The 23,533-nt window shown below is 34.9% G+C and overlaps 1 protein-coding gene across 2 annotated transcripts in view; it reads left to right on the forward strand.

The window, feature by feature from the left end:
- Positions 1 to 23,533, forward strand: part of PDS5A (PDS5 cohesin associated factor A) — a 77,288-nt gene that overhangs the window by 34,666 nt on the left and 19,089 nt on the right. For both annotated transcript variants that reach the window (XM_053940779.1, XM_053940780.1), the window contains exons 7-22: positions 1,451 to 1,531; positions 2,957 to 3,097; positions 4,132 to 4,247; positions 5,028 to 5,122; positions 6,070 to 6,215; positions 10,738 to 10,889; positions 14,093 to 14,206; positions 14,807 to 14,888; positions 15,620 to 15,668; positions 15,798 to 15,937; positions 16,935 to 17,050; positions 17,756 to 17,861; positions 18,761 to 18,921; positions 21,638 to 21,761; positions 22,909 to 23,067; positions 23,346 to 23,414. In XM_053940779.1, the coding sequence (XP_053796754.1) occupies positions 1,451 to 1,531; positions 2,957 to 3,097; positions 4,132 to 4,247; positions 5,028 to 5,122; positions 6,070 to 6,215; positions 10,738 to 10,889; positions 14,093 to 14,206; positions 14,807 to 14,888; positions 15,620 to 15,668; positions 15,798 to 15,937; positions 16,935 to 17,050; positions 17,756 to 17,861; positions 18,761 to 18,921; positions 21,638 to 21,761; positions 22,909 to 23,067; positions 23,346 to 23,414 (1,851 nt within the window). The remainder of the gene's footprint in view (positions 1 to 1,450; positions 1,532 to 2,956; positions 3,098 to 4,131; positions 4,248 to 5,027; positions 5,123 to 6,069; positions 6,216 to 10,737; positions 10,890 to 14,092; positions 14,207 to 14,806; positions 14,889 to 15,619; positions 15,669 to 15,797; positions 15,938 to 16,934; positions 17,051 to 17,755; positions 17,862 to 18,760; positions 18,922 to 21,637; positions 21,762 to 22,908; positions 23,068 to 23,345; positions 23,415 to 23,533) is intronic.

Raw genomic sequence — 23,533 nt, forward strand, 5'->3', positions numbered from 1 at the left:
GCTGAAATAATGTGGTTTGAATAATGCAGTCTGAGGTGTTTTTTTTTTTAATTAGACATGATATACAGTCTGCCTCCGAATCTAGATTATATTAATTTGTATGTCCATTCTTAGTTAAGTGATCGTGTGGTGTACATCGTTCTCTGTGTGTGCTAATGTGACTCTCATCTAGTAAATTCAGGTTTTCAATAGCAGTAGCATGTCACATTTTGACCTGTGGCCTCAAACTGTAGTTCTTTTTATTAACTTCAAAAGTAGTGCTATTCAGTGAATATTTTTCTTCCCAGTCTTACGTAGGTTATTCCTTAAAAACATTTTCATGTATTAAAAAATGTATATTTTCATCTGCATGTTCTACAGCATGGGTTATCCAGACCCACAGGGTTTCTTTTCTCCTAATAGTTGAAATAGTTGATTATTTGTTTTATTAAGTAATATATTACTTTTCTAGGCCATTTTGGTGCTTGGTTCTTTGGTATTGTGATGTTCTGTGTTTGTGTGTGTATTTGGGTTGTTGGTTTGGTTGTGTGGAAGAAGTTGTATTGAAGTTCCATAGAAAATGCATTTTAAAGTTTGAGATTCGCAGTCCTTTGGTTTAATACCTGCATACTAGTCAACAAGATTTTAACCATGGCTGGGTTTGGGGAGAAAGTTGGGATATTTTTTGAGAAGAATTCATGCAAATATGTCTGTCTTCTGTAATAAGACATCAGTTTAGTGCTTTGGTGACTGAAGAGATATTTGGTTGAGCCTTTGGCCACTTGTTTCTCTTTACTATCTGTTGATGAACTGTCTTTGTCATCTCATTAGTTAAAAGAACATGAGGGAGTTGTTTTCAGTGTAGACTTGCCAAATACAGTATTTCCAAGAATCACTCATCCCTAGGCTTTACCTGCATTTTATCTGCAGTGATTTGTAGTTTTCGGGGCAATCAGCTCTCCATGTCTATTTTTTTCCCCATCCAAGCTGCATTAATCCTTAGATGATACGAGATACTGCATATGAGATTTGTACAGACGTGGACAGTCAGATTTTTCAGATGTGCAGTTACATTCTTTTACTTGCTCAAGAGCAATATAAACAATGTTCAGATTTGTCATGTTACAATCAAATGCTTGCTTGGAAAGTTAACTGCCAGCTCTGCCCAAGTGTAGGTGCTTTCTGTAGTCTCACTGTGGGCTGTCTCAGAGCATACGGTACAGTCTGTGGAGAAGTCAGTGCACAGTTTTACTCTCCAGACAAGGCACATAAAGACACATAGTGTGTCTTCAATGAGTATGTGAGGGGCAAACATAACCACATTCAAATATTAATTTGAATACATTCATTTTTCTGTGCCAGATTTGGTGCATGTTAATTTTTAGAGTATGGAGGTATGATAATGTTTCTTCCAAATCTGTTATTGTGTGTGAAAACTCTATAAAATGTTGTTATATTTCCTTTATTTCAGAACCTTAACAAACAAGCGTTTGATCTTGCAAAAGTCCTGTTGAAAAGGACCGTCCAGACCATTGAACCGTGTATTGCCAATGTATGTAAATTAATTAATCCGTGTTACCTGCAAGTAATAAGTCTTGATTTTTTTGAGATTTGATGGGCATTTTTATTCTTTTAAATAGTGTTTATAGGAGCTACTACAGTTTTCTGAATAGGATATTGTTGGCTTGGTTATTAAGTGTGTGGAGTATTTCAAATAAGCGAAGAGGAAATTAATTTTTATCCATCTCAGTCTAATGATAAGCCTAAACCTAGGCTGTGAAAATAGGTGACCACCAAAAATCCTGTTACAACAAAAAGAATTATTAATGGTTCGTATGTCCAGCAACCAGGCAGCCTTATTTCATACCAAGCTTTAGGATGAAGCATTTGTAGCTACTGGCTCTTGGCTAGATTTTCTTTTGCCTCCTAAACTTGCTATGACTTGTAGTCATAAAGAGTGAAAGAGCTATGCTTTTTACAAGGCTTCCTTCAAATTACAATTCCTTCTTGTTGAATGTGAGTGTTGTATGTTCTGCATATTAACACAGCTATTGCAGTCTTTGATGAACGTGTTCTGATATATATTGTGTTGCCTTTCCTCGCTGCTGAAGCCAGCAGAATTAATACAATTTAGAGTAGTTTAAAAGGGAATTAGGCAGATTCATAAAAGATAAATCAGTAAGTAAGAGCTCAAGGAGTCTGACTAACAGTTACCACATTCCCCTGGTTTTTTTTTTAAGCTTTGTAATTAGTCATATGTGAAAACAGGATAGTACATAAAGTAACCTTTGAATTGATTTAATACTATTCTCCTTACTTTCTTTTTCAAGTGTGTAATAGCTTTTTTGGTATTGCATTTGCACTGCTTAAATAATATTAACATACCATCTCTAATAGGAAGTATTAAATTTTAATATACTTTATATAAATCCAAAAATAAATAATTAATAATTTAGACTACTTTGGTTTGTTTCTGTTAGGTCACTAATGACCTTGATACATTAGCCATCAAATATTGCAAGACATAACATAAAGACATCTGACATTCTTTAAAATGGATTTGAAGCAGCGAACCTTTATTTTCAGCATTTGGATTGGGTTTCAATTATAAGAAAAATTTTTTAAAATACTAATTTTTTTGGTCAATGTTCTACTAGATGAATATGCATTTTAAGTTAACAATTCTTTCATTGCTTGTTGATTTTGCTTGGGAGATAGTTACTGAGATTTGAAACTATCAAATTGTCATGTATTAAACTATCTTGATAGAGTTAATAAAACTGAACTGAGAAGGATGTTTGTAATTTGCTTGAGCCAAAATTGTAAAGGTGAAATGCTTTGATGTAATGAAGAAATTGTGCTTTGAGTGCCTTCCATTAGTATAAAACCATTAATGATACTACATTAAAAGAATTTTTAAAAATAATGTTTGCATTATTGAAGGAAAATATACTACATAAGACTGTTTGTATTTTAGTTTTTTAACCAGGTTCTGGTACTGGGAAAGTCTTCAGTAAGTGACTTATCAGAACATGTGTTTGACTTGATACAAGAGCTTTTTGCCATAGATCCTCACTTACTGCTGTCTGTCATGCCACAGCTGGAATTCAAGCTGAAGGTGGGTTACAGTGTAGCTTTGGACAATCAGTAACCTTTTGGGGGATATTAAGAGTGCAGAACTGTAGATTTAATAAGTGTTCTACTAGGGGAATAAAAATTCTGTATTTATTGCTTTATTTTGAAGGTAAATATAATATTAAAGGATATTGGAAATTAGTATGCAATTATGTGCATATTGTGATTGCAAACATGTATTATGCACATAAAATATATATATAATCATTATAATGATAAATTAATGCAGTCTAATGCAAAAGCTTTATGTACTTAATCTTTGGATTACACCAAAATTTATAAAGTAATTAGGCTGTGGTTGGCTTATCTTATGAAATGCAAATGTGTTAGCTTCAGTATTGATTTGCAGAATTTTCTTTTATAAAATAATGCTGTAATAATAGGGGAAATATTTCCTAATATTTTATCAGATTTGTTATTGTCAGGTAATAAGTTAGCTGACTGATTTGCATCCTTGGAAATAGTTAATTTATCCTGATTTGGAAGTCTGTGGGGGTTTTAATTAAAAAGCTGTTTGTCTTTCCTAAGATTGTAAGTGGACAAGAGAAATAATTTTGCATGTGTGGATGTACATGTAAGCTATGATTGCAACAAACAAAAGTAACCAAGAAATAGGTATTCGGTGAAATTACATGTGGCTTTCATTAGTGCACATGTGTTTATAACATTTTAATTTGTGTCTTTTCCACACACATAAAATAGTCTTAAAAAATGTTTTAAAACAAACAATTTTTTATATTGTCAAATGTATATTAGAGTACTGTGGGTTTTTATTGCTGAAAGAGATGGTTCTTTCAAAGCACAGCCATCTATTCAGTGTCTGTAATACATTAGCTTGATAGGTATTTGTATATTTTGCCTCATATGAATCCTGTAAGATAATTAAAGAGAATGAGGATTATCAGAAATACTTTCAAAGTCAGATTTAATCTAACAGTTCAAAAAACAGAAAGACAATTATTACTAAGGTATTACTGATAATGATTTACAGTTTCTTTTTCATGTTTTGATTTTTAGAGCAATGATGGAGAAGAACGTTTGGCTGTTGTTCGACTTCTGGCTAAACTCTTTGGTTCCAAAGATTCTGATCTGGCCACGCAAAATCGACCTCTTTGGCAGTGCTTTCTTGGGCGGTAAGAGAAATGGGATGGAGTTCTGAATTTCTGTTATTTTATGTTCTTTTTTCTGTTTAATTACAGTATTGCATTTTTCATTGCCTTTTTAGAGGATGTAACTGTTTGTATTTGAACAAGTTCCTTATTAAATCTTAGAAGCAGGAAACTGCATGCAGTTATGTTTCAGAAGGAAGAAGCCTGAAGGACTGCTGCTATATTGCTATCAGCTATGGCCATATAAGTTAGACAGCACATACGCATAGCAGAATTTACACAATAGCTTTGCCAGCATTGTCTGAAGTTTCCTACTGTTCAGCTGTATCTGCAACTCTGTTTTGCTTGGCATTTACCTTTCTGAGTGAAGAGATACTTTCTTTTACATAAAGGTAGAGGTTCATAATTTTTAAAAAAGAAAATGTTTTCAAATGGTTCCTGGTGATGCCAGTTACATTTCTATAATTTTCATGTGCTTGTGTGTACATGCACACACACAATCGACATTGTATGGAAAACTGTGTTCAGAAGTCAGTGCAAAATCCATTGGGTCAACATTTTATCCACATACACCATATTCATTCTTTAATTTTAGTCCTGACTAAATTTCACAAGAAATAACAAATATTTGTATGAGGTACGTTATGGAGATAAATTCAAAATGTATATAATCTCTCATTTTGCCATATAAAAGTATTTGAATAGTTAACAGAACATACTGTCAACACATGTTACTACATAGAGAATAATACTGATTTGCAAAGCTAATTAAAAATTAACATTCATTATCTTCTATCCCTCTAGGTTCAATGATATCCATGTCCCTGTGAGATTAGAGAGTGTGAAATTCGCCAGTCATTGTTTAATGAACCATCCAGACTTAGCAAAAGACCTCACTGGTGAGATGCTCATAAAGGAGTTTAGAATAATCTACAAAATGAGCACAGAACTGTGTAACTATCTTTGTACATAGCAGTGTAGTTCTGAAATGTACCAAGTCCAATGCTTGATAAGGGATGGAAGAGGTATCTGTTGAAGATGAGTGCTAGTTATGTGAAGTGAGTGAAGATCAGTTAGAAAGAGGAGGAGTGTGTGGTTTTGCATGAGCTTTGTCAGAGTGAGTCATTAAGAAGCTACCCATTGCAGAATGAATTTTAAGATAACTCCAAGTTCTAAAGAAACTTTCGGTGAGGCAAAGCAAATATTGGTGCAACATTCTGACCTCTTTTCAAAACCAGTCACAGAGTTCCCCATTAGTCTGTTCTACTGAACTCAGAAAATGGCTTTTTGATGATCTAAGCTATGAAGTTTATTCTTCCTCTACAGTATCATTTTAACTATGAGAAGGTTTTTAGGCTTAACGGAAAATACTGTTATTTTTAGATGCAAGCTATTCTACAACAATTGTCAGTATTTGATTTATTATTTCCATTTTTCACTCTTCAGGAATGAGAGTTTCTTCTCTTTTTGTTTCTTCTTATTCCCTCACCCCCCTTTACTTACAATATATTCTAGTCAACTATATTTCACTTTATTGCTTCTTGCAAATATGCAAGTTATCATAAAATGCAGTGAAGTTATGCAAGTTATGATAACTTGCAAATGAAGTTATCATAAAAGCTATCACTCCTGTATTCTTCTGATATTTACAGTTACCTAATTGTTTTATAAAACTTTAACATAGAAAACATTAGAGCAGATGTTTCCTGTGGGTAGCTCTATATTTAATAGATTACATGGTTGTGATATATGATTGACATTTAATTGATTAAACATTAGTAATAAATCAGAATACATCACACCTATATAAAAAAGCCAAGCTTCTCATTGTTTCTGCTCATAACAGAATATTTGAAGGTTAGATCACACGACCCAGAAGAAGCCATTCGACATGATGTTATTGTTACAATTATCACTGCGGGCAAGAGAGATCTCTCTCTAGTCAATGACCAGCTGCTTGGCTTTGTAAGGGAAAGAACGCTGGACAAACGGGTGAGTGTTAATATTGTATTTTCAGCAATGACCTGCTTCTAATATACTTCACTAAAAGTAAAATAAAAAGAACCCGAAGCCAGAAAATCAGAGAATCTTCAGAGTTATTAACAAGAATACTGATGGGGAAAAAATTATTTTCTTACGAGAACATCTTAATGAAAATTCCATATTATGGTGGCATCAATCAAGTGTTGTTAAGCAAATAAGGTCATTGATCTGTGATAAACACAGTTACATTGTAAGAACATAAGAACGGTCACACATGTTTAAGGCAAAGGTCACTAACCATTATAAATCTCACAGTGGTCAATTTTGGCTTCCAACAATTTGTGATTTAAGGATTTTTAAGTCTGCTGGCCCATGCTTATAATAACTTTCAATAGAACTTTATTACGTGTATTTATCAAGTTCTTTCTTGAATTTATTTGTACTTTATAAGTCTCCATGGCACATGCTTCAGTAAATTCAAGTTTAATGCATGTTTGGGAGAAGTAACATCACTTTTTTGCTTTTAACTTGTCTGATAATTTGAGTATCTCATAGATCTTGGATTACATAAAATAATGAATATTCTTTGACTCATTTATATTTAAAAAATATGAATACCGTATCTTCTCCAATCCTTTGTTTTCTATTCTAAAGAATCACCTGATTAACTTCCACACAAATTGTTACATACTGCTGATCATTCTTGTCTGGATGTTCTTTATCTTGTTGGAACTAAGGTGACCAGACTTAGGCACAATGTGCCACTCATCAGGATATATGATTTTGAATGGCATTGTTACTGTTACTGTGTCTCCACCAGCATCTCTTTCTGTTTTCCTTCAACATGCTGCTGTCAGTAAGAGGCAGTCAGCTATTGCTGCACAGCTGTAATACTGATTTCTACAGAGCTAGGTTTTTTTTTGTGTGCCTTTAAATCAGTGTGGTGGCATGTAGTGTTCCTCATATGTTTGACTAAGTCATTTCACACCAGTTGTAGGTTTGATGTGTTGCGTTTCAAGGTTAGGTGCTTTTTCAGGCAATCACTTCGAAGAATAACTTCATCTGTACATGATGTTTCTCATAAAAATCTCTGGAGAGAGCTTTAATGAAAGTATATCCTGAGGAGAAAATAAAATTGAGCACTGACTGGAAATTACTACAACAAATATTTAGCATTTGAAGTAGACCGTAGCAATATAGGATGTGTTGGTAAATATAATTAGTGCTATAAAATGAAGATCAAGGACTTCTGAACTTTCATTTGGTTTTTTTTTATTTTTAGGATTTGTCTTCACTTTGGGAGAGGAGCATTGATAATGTCCATGATACATATGTTTTACTATGTAGGATTTTCTCAATTCCAGGCTGAGTGCACTATACCTATTTTAATAATTCCTTTTCTTTAAAAGAGTTCTGTATTTTGCTGGCTGCATTTACCCTTTGTAGCTGATTTCTGTTGGACACATCTACTGCAAACTCCTAAATGATCATTCATTAGTTTGATTCCATCTTTTTAGGTCTGCAGTCATCTGTCAAATGAATATTGCTATTACTATGAAAAGAATGCTTGTCCAACAGGCTGAAGTAAAGTGCCAACCTGCCCCTTATCTTTATAAAGCAGGGAAAAAATATAGATCATACTAACTGGTATGCCATTTAGGTGATCTGTTTTTTTTCTCCTGACCATATTCTAATTGACACAGTATTGGTAAAGATAGTCTAAACACTTTCTAGAGTAAAAGTTTTTGGCTAAAAGACATTACTTAATTTTTTAAAGGAATGTCCTTAGCTGATTTGATCTGTATAGACATTTGCATGATCATTGTAACTATTTAAAAAACAAAAACAATTTTAAGACCAACCAAACAAACCCCACTTCCACCAGTAGTTTTCAAATCCATTTTTATTGCTCCAGATGGAAAAGTAACTCTGGTAACATGGCTTCCCAAAAATTGAAATTTAGTCATTTGTAATAATTGTTCTTAGGAAGGCTCCATTGGAACACTGTTTCAACGGTCTTTCCACCATCTTCACTTTTCAGAATAATTAGGAGACATTTTAAAAACAAATAACAAAAATACTCTTGTTCATTATACTGGAATAATCTTAAGGACCTGAGAAGTTAAGAGAGTTTTTACAGCTGATTTCATTGACATTTCTCCCAGCAGTCTTTATGGAGTAGAGACTCAGCCCCTTTGTAAGAACTGACTTGCACCTCATCAACTTGATGTCAAAAGCTATAGAGTGAGGAGCCATAGAATCATACACCCATTTTTGGTCTCTTTATGCATTTTTCTGCATGTGTGTTAGTTTTAACTGTATTGAAAACCATTGTGGCTTTTTCCATATGAAGGAGAACTATTGTAAGATGTTTAAAGTTATTGTAATGGATAAGGGATTGTATTGAACTTTCAAGAGCAATTTTTTTCAAAATTCAGCCCAGCAGTCATCAGTGGAGGAATTTAATTATGTTGGTCAACCAAGGAAGCTAAAGTTATCAAAATTCTTCTGTTAATTAAATCAGGGTAATGATTCTGTTAGCTATGTTTATGTATTCTGCCTTTGAAACTGATTATTACATTCCTCTTTAGGCTTATTTGCTGTTTCAGCTTTAATTCTCAGAAGCATCTTACTCTTTTTTTTCCCTACGTGTATCTCCTATTCAATGACTTGCTTCCATGGTGTTCAAGACATTCTCTAAGTGGTTTGGTCCAGTGTCTCCAGGCTGCAACTGCCTTTCTGTGTGCTCTGAGTTCTACTGTACAGCAATTTCACTAATGGGAATTCTGTTGGCAATCCAAACCTCCTTTCTTTTGTAACCCCTTGTTACTCCTTCATTTTAGGCTTAAATTTTCTGGAATCATTTCTAGAAATCCGTTTTTGTTTTCTTCTAACAAGTTTTGCCATCCTTCCTGTCTCATATAAGAGATCTGATGAAGCTATCACCTGCCTTGGAAGGATATATCTGAATGCAGAAAAATATTAATACTTTTCTGAAAATGTTTCCCTTTCAGGTCTTGATTTTCTTTAAAATTTACTTTAGATCATAACAGCAGTGAACAAATTCCTGCAGAAAAGTTAAACAATAACATTATTTATAGCTAAAGTTTTTCTCTTTTGTGAAAACTAATTACTGTGTTATGTTCTAGCAAAGTCATTACTATCTTGACTTTTTTGTCACGGTTTTAATACTTAAATATGTAACAAAATACAAGTTTATTCTTTCCATCTTACTGTTATAACCTACTCCAACAGCCAGTGGTGTTTTGTGGTGACATAAGCCATACTGTCTTGAAGATTTGTCTTTTCTTTGCCCCTCAAGAAAGGGAAATCATTCGGTAAAACTATTAAGAAATTAAATGTGCAGTAGTATTGAGTCAAGCCTTCAGTTTAACAAGATTTAGGAAGTTACAGTATGAATAATAGTATCTACATTTATGCTTCATAGGCTGAAATTTATCTGAGCATTGTTAGTCCTTGGGAGTTCAAGGCCAAAAGTGATACCTGGTGTGTTCTGAAAGAAATTATCTCTTTCAGTTTGAATTTAATGCATTTCTTCTAAATGTTGTGGGAAAACAAGTGTCTTCTGAGGTTTACTTTGTAAATCATTCAGCATGAGAGACTATGCTGCCTGAATTAATCCTGAAGTCAGTTTTGGTATGATTCCTCACACAAATCAGCACAGGATGGCTTATGGGTCTTGTCTGTTAAATTGTTTAATAATGGGATATTTGTTATTTACCTGAGAGGATAAAGTATGACCACCAAAAGCAAGATGGAGGACCCATGAATTCTTCCTGTAGCTCTTGTATTCTGGGGGGTTTTTTTGTTTTTGTTGTTTTGGGGTTTTTTTTGTTTGTTTGTTTGTTTGTTTTCTTTTGGTTTTTTTTGTGTTTGTTTTGTTGTTTTTTTGTGTTTTGTTTGGTTTTTTTGTTTGTTTGTTTGTTTTTCCCCTTAATTCCTGCAGTCTTAGAGCAACTGCTTTGAGGCTTCAGGCCTCTCCCACTGTCCTGGAAGGTGGCCTAAGAGTTCAGGCCTCGCAGGTTTGGCTTGGCCTAGGCTCCAGATCTCCTGTGTGTAGGCAAGGGTGCTATAAGATGGTGCAAGGCAATGGGAAGAAAGAAGTCTGCCACTTCTGGTGCTTGTCTCTGAGTAGATAAGCCTTCCAAATCCTGACGCAGAAAGACACTTAGTCAGGCATACGTGTTAAGCTGTACTTAACTTCTTTTTTGCTGGCTAGCTCCCAGATTTTTTACGCTCATCAGCACAGAGAAGTACTGAAGTCCTGGGTACAGACAGTAGTTAATCTGCATAGTACTGGCAAGAATACCCTTACACAGGCTTTGCAAATTTTCATCTAGAGGCTTCAAACAGCATTTTTCAGCTTTTGAAGTGTCTAAATATAGGAGATGAGAAAGTGGCTATTTTGTCTTTCGTGCTTCTACATCTTAACTGTATTTTGTATGTTTTATTTATTTATTTATTTACCAAAACCCATTCCCCTACTTCTTTTAATTTCTTCCCTCTCAAGTGGCGAGTAAGAAAAGAAGCTATGATGGGTCTTGCCCAGCTGTACAAGAAGTATTGTCTTCATGCTGAGGCTGGAAAAGATGCTGCAGAGAAAGTGAGCTGGATAAAGGATAAACTTTTGCACATATATTATCAAAATAGCATTGATGACAAGTGAGTCAATCTAAGTCTTCCTAATTTTAATTGTATAGTGATAAGAGATACTCTGAAAATATGTTCTTATCCTGTGAAAGCTGTTTATTCTGTATTTATGGCTTGATGTATGGTGTATTTAATTAATCATTAAGACATCTATGCACATATTCAGAATTGTTGTATTATCTGTTCATTGATTCATTTTTATGTACTGATGGACCTAGATCTATGATGATAGCAGATTTTCATTAACTAATTGCTGTGTAGGGAAAAAATGGTTAAATCTGGCATTTCCTATGTCAGCTGTTGTTTGCCTTACTGCTTTCTAGAGACCAGGCTGTTAAAATCCATCCTGTGAGATTTATGTGTGTTCACACCACAGTACATGCACAGATCTCTCCTTTTGGTATATGGACCTTTAGGTAGACCAAAAGCTGAAGAAACATCAGGGGTGCTTTCACATTTGATTCATCTGTGTTTTGTCACTCAGTCCCTTTGATTTTTTTGAAATACCATTTTGGTGTTGAAAAAAGTATTTTGGCCAAGGTTTTGGAAGATTATTAATAGTCTTGCAGGAAGAGAGAAGCTGTGATATCACACAAAGGCAGAATTTCAGCCTAGATTTTTAGGATGGTAGACTCAGAAAATTCTTCACAGTGTTTCTTAGCACCTTGCTTGTGCAGACTGCTACTTCAGAGTGTTTTGTTACCTTGGTGACTAGTCTGAATGGACCAATAGCCTCCTTCAGTTGCCAGTTCCGATACTCAATTTTTAAGCACTGCAGTGGTGAAGGCTCTTGCTTCGTTCATCTGGCTGACTGGAAGTGGATCATAGTACATACTTGATTAGTTGGCACCTTCTTTGAAAATCAGGAAGTCTTCACATAGTTTATACAAAGCTAATTCAGCATATACATAAAAATATACTTTAGTTTGCATTGAGAGGTTTCTGGTTTTTCTACCATGTTTACATCTCATTTTGAGTACACAGGTTTGATAGTGGACAGAGAATGAATCAGTTGTATAGTGAATGGGACAGATGTTTTCTGTATTTCTGCTCAAGCGAAAGCAAAACACTGATGGAAATGAGACAGGGAATTTTAAGGGAAGAGTGTGTCATCAAAGCTGAGTTTCTTTCTCTGATGTGATTTCAGAAAGCCTGATTACACTATTGAAACTAGCTTTTTCATGAGGCAGCATGGATTGTATCCTCTTTGTTTTCTGTGTGTCCACACAGAAATATTGGTGGCTTGATTTTTAATGTTCTTCTAGGTCAGTTTGATACTCTAAATTTTAATTCAAATGCTACTGGTCTTCAAGGCTGACAATTAAGTTCTTGCTTAGTGACACCATTGGGTTTGTTTCCTGATCTCAGTGGAGGGATAAATGTGTTTATGCTATTGTCAGGGTTTGAGATTCAGCACCTGAAGAGATGTAGAAATGCTATGATCTTTTAAGACAGAGTGTGTCCAATCCTTTAAACACATAAGCAAGCATGGGCCAAAATTAGCCAACTCTGGCCTATTTTCCTTCAGTAATGCAGCAAAGAGGATAAAAAGTAGCAGTGGACAGCTCTGAGCCTTGGAGTATTTTCCACAGGGTGCATGGGATAACACTATTTCTTTCAGAAGATAATAGTGTAGTATCACACAGAGTTCAGGCATGAAGTGGAATAGAACAGATTTTTTTCCACACATTGATAACTTCGTCACTTGATAATGTTTTTCTTGTTGCTTGGTTGTTGATGTACACATCTACTCAAGACTGAAAATTTCTGACCATAAGAGCTGCCTCTCATGTATTCTCTGAGCTTCTTTGTTTTACAGTAAATGCATAGGGAATGGAGTGAAATAGCCACATGTGAAACAGTGCCCTGTTACCAACGATTGTTATGCTAGCCAGTAACTTTCTTCACAGGAGAGAAGTGTGTCTTGCAGTTGTTCCCACTTTGTAAATCTTGACCCTTACCAAGAGGGACCAGGGAAGGGATGATGCAGTCATTCCATTTGTATTGACTGCTTTTCCAAAACATGTATCTGTTGAGACATGGACTAGAGCAATATTCTTAAATTGGTAAGAGCTCTGATGCCTCTAGTCTCCTAGTATGTTAAACAGATAGAGTCCCTTCAGCTCTGAAAATCCTGTTCCCCAAACAATTTAGTTCTTGGAGTCATCACTAGGGAAGTGTACATTTAAAGAGACAAAGCCAAGTTTTCTTTAATAGTAATGGGCTGTCTTGAGATAGTTGACCATGTATTCATGGTCAGTCTTTTATTCCTCTGCCTTGCCATTATGTCTCTTGGAATTTTCTTTCAACAAAAATGAGCTGTGTGAGCAGAAATAAGATGTGTTTGATCTGTGCTGCTGTGGTCTCCGTACAAGGCATTCACAGAGTCCTTGCTAGTACCAGTGCACTAGTACATAGTGGAAAAGTTTTAAAACTCAAACACACAGTATTTGTCAATAAATAACAAATTGTACTACTGAACATTGTGCACAGCTTTCATTAGTATGAATTAAATTAACATTTGAATGTTCTTTCATTGGGGGAGGGCTATAATGACATGAACTACTCACTTGTATTTTGTAGTTCAAAGTTGGTATGTAATGTAAAATTTCAAATGTGCATTTAAAAAAGATAATTGGAGATTGTTTTTGCTGGTTTGGTTTGTTCTCAGTATGCCTTTTGCCCCTTTAATTGTATATGTTTTGGTGTTCATTCATCTCCACCTTTTTAGTGCAAATTTTTAGCTTGTGTATTAGAATGAGTAGATTCTCAAGTACTGCAGTTCAATTTAACCATTCTTTCAAGAATAGTTTAGATTTTTACGTTTCCTCCCCTTTGAGTTATATTCTTGTGTTCTTTCTCCTTTATTTGAGCTTTTTACTGTCAGTGTTCCTTCTATAGATTAGAATAAACAAAGGGAGATTCTCAGATCCTAAAGACAAGGAGAATTTGGATGGTGACAGATTACTCCCTCTTAGAGGTGAAAGTGAAAGAATGTGGAAAAGCTTTCAAGGAGCAGTTCTTGCTAATCATTCTATCAGTAGTGGAAGGAGTCTTTACAGCTGAGAAAAAGGCCACTACTTTTTTGTCTTCTTTCTTTATTGAAAAATCTGATTTTAATGACTTCCACTATTCCTTGTTTTTTCAGCTTCCCTGGAAGGTATTGTTTGACATGTCCAGTAGTGATTTCTCTTTTTTTTTTTCTTTTCCTGCAGATTATTGGTAGAGAAAATCTTTGCTCAGTACCTTGTTCCACATAATTTGGAAACGGAAGAGCGAATGAAGTGTTTGTACTATTTGTATGCTAGCTTGGATCCAAATGCTGTCAAGTAAGTATAGTTTGTATTTGACAAATACTTGCTTTCTTAGGCTTTTCTAAGCCTAATCTCTGTTATCTTACTAGTATTATATAATAAAAATACAGCTAATGGATGCTTAGCATAATTTGCAAGTACCATAGTATTTGAAAACATTTCCCTTTTATATAGAAACCTGACCCATCCATTAGACAAGAGGATCCCATGATATTTGAGAAGAGCGGGTTTATCCATTCATTTTCATGCAGCCTTAAAAGTGTGCAAGTGATGACTTTTAGGTTTGCTCTGTATTAGGAACCATTATGAAGGTGTCTGTAACTGAATTCTGGTTGATGGTGGGCTGTTTTTTATTTGGGTGGTTGTAAGAAATACTACAGGTGTCCTCCATATGTTAAATTGTTCCTAGAAGAATAAGAGAGATAATGTTCTGGAAAAAGAGAAAATCAGTTCCACCTTGTTTTCAACATTTATTTTTAATATTTGGTAGGTTTTGATTGTACCTAACAGGTGTTGCACTTCTAAGATAAATAAATGAACAATCTTGTTAGTTAAAACATCCAGCATGTTTTTGTCATGAAGAAGCTTTTCTTTTCTTGTTTCCCATTTTTGCAGAGCACTGAATGAGATGTGGAAGTGCCAGAACATGCTAAGGAGTCATGTACGAGAATTGCTGGATTTGCATAAGCAGCCCACTGTACGGGTTTGAAAATATTTATACTTTATCCAATGGATCTATGGGACTAATTTACTGGGGGTTTTAATACTGTATTATTGATTCAATGTATCTTCATTATTCGTTGATTTCTGTATGTAGACAACATTCCATTCTCACGAAGTAAAGTTACTTTCTGTAATGCTTGAAGGTATATGACCTCCTTCTGTTGATCATTCTTTTGTAGTACTGCTCAAGAGCTTTGGAATAAGTTTTAAAAGTTTCAAAGGTTTTTGTTCACTTCTGACAGACCTTTTTTCTTTCTCACTTTCCACGAGATTTTGAAAATGGAATATGTTGTAACATAAAGCAATGATTTCTTTGTTGGTTAGAAAAAAAAGTTTTAAAGTCTTTGTACGGGAATTTTACTAGTAGAAATTATAAATAGAAGGGTATCACTTTGAGGTTTTGTGAGAGAGTGGGCTTGTGGGAATTTTCTATTTTGGATGGTACTGGAGACTTTTTCCTGATTTTAACCTGTTATGTGAATTAATGATTTTTTGCAGTTCTTTGATGTTACAAGATTTTTCACCTTTCTGTGTAGTAGCTGCTAACGATAGTTACATTATTCTAGAATCTATTCTTAGAACAAAAACATAAAACATAAGATTCAGGAGTAGAAAGTAGTGCTGCAGAAGAGCTAACAGCTTAAAGGTGTATTTTATAAAGGAGATATTGCTGATTTGTTTGTCTGTTTTTGCTGTTGTCCTCAGTCAGAAGCAAACAGTGCTGCCATGTTTGGAAAGCTGATGACCATAGCAAGTAAGTGTTAATAACTTTCTATAAACATTCTATAAACTACTACAGCACTCCTGGAAACTGTATTTCTGTGAATCTTAGCCTGCTGAAGTTGCATATTTATCTCACATTAAACTGTTTTTAATCATACAGAAAACCTTCCAGATCCTGGAAAAGCACAAGATTTTGTGAAGAAATTCAATCAGGTTTTGGGTGATGACGAGAAACTTCGGTCCCAGCTTGAACTGTTAATTAGCCCGACGTGTTCTTGTAAACAGGCAGATGTCTGTGTGGTAAGGAAATGGAAAAGCAAACTTTTACACCCTAAATATTTGTGCTTAAAACTGCTACATGGAATCAATGGTCACCTTACTTACCTAAATATGGTTTCTACTTGTTTCCAATTTTCAAAAAATGCCTTTTTGATTAACCTGTAGAGATTAGGGAAAAGATAATTACTATCATTATCTTAAGAAAACATTAGCTTTATTCCTTCCTGAGATTGTAAGCATCAAGCATAATGTCTAAAAGACCAATTTATTTCTTCAAAATAATTTATTTCAAGTGCTTGTTTTGTGATAGGGTTCCCAAACTGTCTTCTCACGCTGATTCAGCTTTCAAGTACCAGCAAGTCATCTGTTACCATCTGCATGTTATTAATTTATTTTTCATCGTAGAATAGTATTTTGAGATCACTCTTTTCTTTTTCTCCTGTTGTTCAACCTCTTTGACAAAAATACACACCTTAATATAAAAATTTTCCAGATTCTGCCAAACACCACAGATTTTTTTTATGTTCTAAGGTAAAATAAGCAATTTCATTGACAGAAAGATCACAAAGAGTATCTCTGAACAGAAATAGACTTCTTGGGTTTTGTCTGATGGCTCAGAAATTTTACAAGGAAGGGCCCAGGAAAATTTTTTCATTGTTATGAAATCTAATATACTACAAGGTTACCCACAGTTTTCTGGATTACACTTGACAACAGACATAAACGTTCTGTGCACTGCACTTCACTCTTCCTTAAAGCTATTTTGAATCTGGACAGCAATTCTTAAGAACACCTGAAGAACTCTTAATTAGAAACCTATTTAAATAATTTTGTAAAGTATGTCTGCTTTGAATGTGACGTGATAAAGAGAGGTGTGGCGATACCAACAGACTCCCCCCTTAAAAACGTTTCATTGATTATATAGACAATCTCTGTGGTAAAAAAAAGTAACTATATTTAGCTTACTCAACATGTTAAAGAAGTAAGTAATTTCTGTTTGTATCTAACATTCCTGTAGAGGGAGATAGCCCGGAAACTTGCAAATCCTAAGCAGCCAACAAATCCTTTTCTGGAAATGGTCAAATTTCTTTTGGAAAGAATTGCCCCTGTACATATTGACTCAGAAGCCATTAGGTAAGTTTGAAAGATCATGAACAATTGACTCATTAATTATTAAAATACGCTAGAAATAGTGAAAGAAAAAATAATTTTCTTGGTATTTAAATCAGTCTGTCCTAGTACTAAATGTGTGTGGGTGAGTTTTAAATCAAAATTATGTAGATGCATTCATTCCCCGCAACCTAGAGGATGCAACTTCTTTTGATGCTGCTTTGCTGTTCCGTCTGTAAAATAATTCTAAAAATGTAGCAGTTTGTGGTGAAGATTCTGTTTGTGGGGCTTCAGGTGAAAACTGTGAACATAATTTTCACATAGTTCACTGCAGCACAGTTTTCCATATAGTATCTGAATTAATTAGCTTTTGTGGGATTGTGTAGGAGAATGTTTTGATTTCTTTTGAGACTTGTCTGGCAACCTAATTACATTCTGAAAGTTCTACAAGTAGGTGTTTATCTATTGTCACCAGCATGGTGGGGGTTTTTTGGATGGATTTTTTTCTTTCCCCTAAAGAATTCATTTTGCAGAAAGTGAAATAAGAAGGAAAAGGACTAATGTAATAACTTAAAAATAGCAAAAACCAAACAGCAATGCCAACACCACCCCCGAAGGTCTGTTGCTTTCCCTTTATGTGTTGTGAAAACCAAGTAATCTTGCTTGAATCTCCAGCCTTTAACATTGTTATACTTACTTGTTTGTTCCTTTTTGTATCTCTCATTTCAGTGCACTAGTAAAACTAATGAATAAATCCATAGAGGGGACAGCTGATGATGAAGAGGAGGGTGTAAGTCCTGATACTGCTATTCGTGCAGGGCTTGAACTTCTCAAGGTAATCTACATTAATGCAGCTGTAATGGAAAGGGGCAAAAGGGGCATGAGTAACAAATTAATGTTAGCATGGATTTAGTAGTTATTATTTAGATAATTACTTTTTTAATGTATGAAACTGGTTATTAATACTCACTTGAAAGAAGAATAATGGAAGAAGAAGAGATGGTTAGTTGGAAGAAGTATGTCTTGAAAAGGGTGCTGTGTTGAAATTTACATGTTAAAGCAGTAATTGGTTTCTGCTTAGGGAAGTAATAGAGAAGAAGGTGTAGAGGTAAAGTGAGAGGAAAATAAACAGGGAAACTGGGAGAGACACCTTTTTTATGTTGTGTATGACTTTGGAAGGAGAGTAAGCAGTTAGCTCAAGAGCCACCTTAAAGAGAAAAAAAAAGGAGCTTGTGTTCTAAGTGGTGCTGATAAGTGGAAGGAGGAGAAAGAAGGATTTGAAGTATCTGGAAAACAGTAGCCCATGATTTGTTTGTAGACGTCTCAACCTTAGTTTCTTTTCTGCTCAGGGGCTATAGATTCTGGAGAAATTAAAATTTCAGTTCAGTTAAATTATGTTGAAAAGAAGTGTTCTTAAATAGGTTGCAATATAAAGAAATACTCTTGAATAAGTGTTCATTTGGAGAAGTGTGTTTTTATATATTCAAATAATGTAGTTTCTTAAAAAATATTTGGAGGACTAATGTTTTGCTGAAAAGCAAAACCTAGATGAATTTATTTGAAAATTTATATATAATCTTCTCCACAATGCAGTTATTGAATGTAAGAGTTTTGTATGGGCATATAACAGCTATTTATGGTGATTGTAATGTCCATAAACAAGCCATAATTTAATTTTTCTGATTATTCATTTACTATTAATAAATATGCCTTTGTTTTAATGTGTGTCTGCAGGTTCTGTCCTTTACACATCCTACCTCGTTCCACTCTGCAGAGACCTATGAGTCTCTACTGCAGTGCCTCAGGATGGAAGATGATAAGGTAGCTGAGGCAGCCATACAGATTTTCAGAAACACGGGTCACAAAATAGAAACAGACTTGCCACAAATAAGATCGTGAGTATTGTTACCTGCTGCTTTTCCTGTCTGGAATTCTACCTCTTGATAGTTTATTCAATGTGTTGCCCCTATCTAGTCTTCTTATCATGGAAGCTTCTCTTCCATGATACTGATTTCCTTCAGTACCTTTCTGTCCCTATCCCTTCATTTTTTAATGCTATGCTCTCACCCTTTTTATGTGTTTATTGAACGTGTAAGGTACTTCTTCAAAATCTTCTTATAATAGAGACATTAAAAACAGTGCATAGCAAATCTTTTAGGTTACAAAATAAGCAAAAATACAGCAAAGATATGATTACTTGGCATTATTTCTACTCATATCTGTCCTTCACACAATTTTTCCTATCTTTGTAAGGAATGCAGATACAATCTCTGGTATAGTTAACAGCTGTGTTTGTTATTAAACAAGATGGGAAGCAAAATCTAAAAACAAGCATGAATTTCTAGCAAAGAATAATTGTCTGTCTGTAAGTTGTCATGCAGTTCATGCTGTACTGCTGATTAAAGCTGCATAATCTACTAGGTTTTCACAGACTATTAAATACTTCGTGAGTAACATCTGAAACCTTAAAATCAGCCTGTCATTAACTAACTTGTCCAAATAATAAATCACATGTTTCAAGTTCTCATATATTGAAATAGTATTTTGGATATTGCCATGCTAAAATGCATATCAGTGTACACTTTTAAGTTTGCTGTAAATTAAAGCTGTAACCTCAGCAATTCTTGTGAATAGGGATCAGATTTTGGACAAAAGAAAAATACTAGAAATACAGGTATATGAGATATGTTTTAAGACATTTGTAGGGGTAAAAAGAAAGAAAAGCCCAGCAGTCCCCATTGTCAGTACAGTCCCCCATATAGGCCCCAGTGTCTTTGGTTCCCTACCAGAATTTAATCAATACTCTATTGCTGGGCTATATCATGTTCTCTCAAAGGATCTGGCATTGCTGACATTTCTTTGACTTTGTGCCTTAGCCAGGTATTGGTGAAGTTTAGCCTGGGAGGTCTCAAAAATGTAACTGTCAAAGTGGAGGTAGCATCCTTGGCGTGGTTTCCAAGCAAGTCAGGTTGGCATTCTGAAAAACCATGTCATTGTTTACAGCTGACACAAAGAAAAAGACACCTGAGGACAAGTAGATGTTCCAGACTTCATATATTCAGAAATCTTTATCATATATGAATGATCTGATACAATCAACAAGATAGTTTGTTTCAAGGGACCTGTTTGTATTTTGGGTTTTTTTTAAATGCTTCTGTGAGCAGATGACTTGCTGTCATTTGAAGCAGTGTTCACCAGCAGCAGCTCAAGTTCTTCTTCCTTGTATAGGAAATGAATAAGGGGTTTTGTACCAGTTCATGCACAAAGACTACCACGTGACTCAAGACCCTGATGCATGCACTGGCCATGCTCAAACAGAGCCTGTGGACCAGGTGTAAACTTGTAGATGTAAACATGTAAAGGTGCATGTCAGCATTTCAATTTTCACCTTTTGCAGATTTGTGTCAGTTGGGGTATGCTAAGGTGTGGTTTGTAACAGCTGCCTAGCAAAGACACTTTAATATACATGTACTTAATACCATGAAAGCTGTAGGTTAGGCGTTGAAGCTTATTTTAACTGTAGGTTTTACTGAATTCTGTCCTGTTTTGGCTCTTAATCCAATTTGTGGAATCTTGGCAGGTTTGAGAAGAGGTTTTTTTACTTCAGGATACTGTTAACATGTTTCTCAGGGTCTTTGGTTTGGTTTTGGATTTTGTGGCAGTTTTGAGGAAACTGAGGTTTGATCCTTTCAACCCAGCAAGTTGCCCTGTAGCCTCAGTTGCTGATTTTGACTATGTAGAATGTGTCAGTGAGGTGCTGATTAATCCATGTACTGAATACTATAAAAGAGTTTTTCAAGAAAGTGGGAAAAATTTTGGGGGTGTTTCTGTGTCCGACTCTTTCTAGGTAGTTTTGTTTTTTCATGTTAGTTCCTGGGTGAGTTGCAGGGTGAACCTGCTGAGTTAGTGTCTCAGCTGCTGAGCTCTGAGGGGACAGGCCTGCCTTCCAGCACTGCCTGGGGAGTAACACTGAACAGTCTGACCAACCTGGACCTGGTATCGGGAGTGGCTTCTGTCCTGCGCTTTCCTTCCATGCCTTCTGATCAGCAGATAGATTGCAGGAGATTCAAAATCTCACAGCAAAGCAGTTGTTTACCTGGGTATATGTTGTGATTAAAAGTTCTGGTTATAAAAGCCTGTAAACACACTGATGTTCAGTGATTATTCTTAGCTTTCACAGATTTTCTTCAGCCCTGTCATTCCCAGGTTTGGATAGTAAGTCCAGGAATTCATCCTACCTGAAATTGTCATGTTGCCCCCACCTTACATTTGTCTTCCTAAATAGCTTTATTTTGATCATTATTTTCTTTCATGTTTGATTTTTTTTTTCCTGTGGGCTGTTTCCTTCTTGTATGTGTACAGTCAGATATTCAAGTATTGCTAAATACAGTCCCATCCTGTTTTTTACTTGTATGTGTACAGTCAGATATTCAAGTATTGCTAAATACAGTCCCATCCTGTTTTTTACTTTGATTGTGATCTTTCCTGAACAGACTTGAAAGGAACACTTGATTTATGCAATAGTGATGATAGATTTGTGTGTGTGAAGATACCTATTTTTTTGTAGATTGCAAATTGCATTTTGAAGTATTCTATTTACTGTTCACACAGAACACTAATTCCGATTTTGCATCAGAAAGCAAAAAGAGGCACTCCTCATCAGGCAAAACAAGCAGTTCACTGTATACACGCCATATTTTCAAATAAAGAAGTACAACTTGCACAAATCTTTGAGGTATGTGTTGCCTTTTTGTTTTTAAGATTTGTTTCTGTTATTAGTTGATACTAGTAATTAAGATTAATTCCTACTGTTTATTAACAGGTAAAAGTTTATGAAGTCAGGAAGCCTACAGGTGTATGGTAGTCAAGTCATTAATTTTACAATCGCAAGTTATTAATATTTGTGTCTTAAAGTCACAATTTACTAATCTCATGTCTGATAGATGAAGGTTTTTCTTTTTTGTCTGCATGGGAGAAGTAAGCTAAATATGCTGGCCTGATCTACAGCAAATCCCATGGGGACATGTTCAGGAGATACTAAATGAGAGATAATATGCCCTGCTGTCAGGCTGTATTGAATTATCCAGCTTTAAGGTCTTTACACATACAGCCTTGCCTCACTAAGGCAGTTAGTGCAGAACAACTTGGCTGTAAGCTCAAACATCAGCTCACTGCTCACTTTCTGCTTCCTTAGACAAGTTATTAAGCAAAAAGACTTTATATACAGAGCAGTTTATTACTTCTCACTGTCATCTTTTAAACAATAACATTATTAATCTGCACTTGTAAAATATTTTTGGTTCTTAATGTTTGCTGTCTTTGAGCCTGTGCATAATTTATAAGTGTGAAAAGCTTTGAATTAGGCTTGCAGCGTTGGATTTCTGTTTAGACTTCTGTGAGAGTGCTTGTTCCCTCCCTAATACCAGAATCTGATGCAGTGATGTAAGGTGATACAGGAATTGTCCTGGTGACTGTTACCTGGAAGGTAAATACTGACAGCTAGTAGAAATAAATGTCTCTGGTGCTTTCCAAGGTTTTGGCTGCTGTTTTCTACCACTGGCAGTTGGGATTCAGGTTTTCACAACTTCACAACAAAATTAAGTCAACGTTTTTTCCCACATCACTCAGGTTTGAATGTGTTTCACATTAAAATATGAAGAGAACATAGAATTTGTTTTGCCCTTACCCTACATAAGATTTTTATTTACTCTATTGAATAGGAAATTGTATTCTTTATACTTCTGATTGCTAATTTTATTAATTCTTTTGGAAAAACAGTGAAATGCATCAGCGATACAGGAGTAAAATAAACTATTTTAAGACATGTTAATTTATTAACTGAAGCTGAATTTTGAATTTTTTTTTTACTTTTCCTTTCCCAGCCTCTTAGTAGAAGTTTGAATGCTGATGTACCAGAACAGCTTATAACTCCCTTGGTCTCTTTGGGTCATATTTCTATGTTGGCTCCAGACCAGTTTGCTTCTCCAATGAAATCTGTTGTTGCAAATTTCATTGTGAAAGATCTCCTAATGAATGACAGGGTAAGATTATCTTTTTTTTTTTTTTTTTTTTTTTTTTTTTTTTTTTTTTGGTAAGTGCTTATTATGCTGTTAGCCTTTTATGAATTCTGTGGAGAATAGAGCTTTTTTGTCAAACGAGTCTATAAAGTAATGTTCTGTAAGTGGTTAGTACAGTGATAATTGCATTATAAAAGGTATTTTTTGTAAAAGAAAGCCTAATCCATTACTTTCTTCTATTTTTACTTCTTCATTTTCTGTATGGACTGAACCAGTTTGTATACTTACACGAATTTCTATAGTCAACAGGTGAGAAAAATGGAAAATTGTGGTCTCCAGATGAAGAAGTCTCTCCAGAAGTACTAGCAAAGGTGTGTTATCTGCTGACAGCAATAATGTGTATATCTGCAATTAAAAATTTACTTCAAACTGTGCAATGGGGAATATTAGAATAAATCCCTTCAAGTGTTTTTGTATTAGTCCTATTAGA

This window comes from Vidua chalybeata, chromosome 4, assembly GCF_026979565.1.
Source record: "Vidua chalybeata isolate OUT-0048 chromosome 4, bVidCha1 merged haplotype, whole genome shotgun sequence".
NCBI classification, from domain to species: Eukaryota; Metazoa; Chordata; class Aves; order Passeriformes; family Viduidae; genus Vidua; species Vidua chalybeata.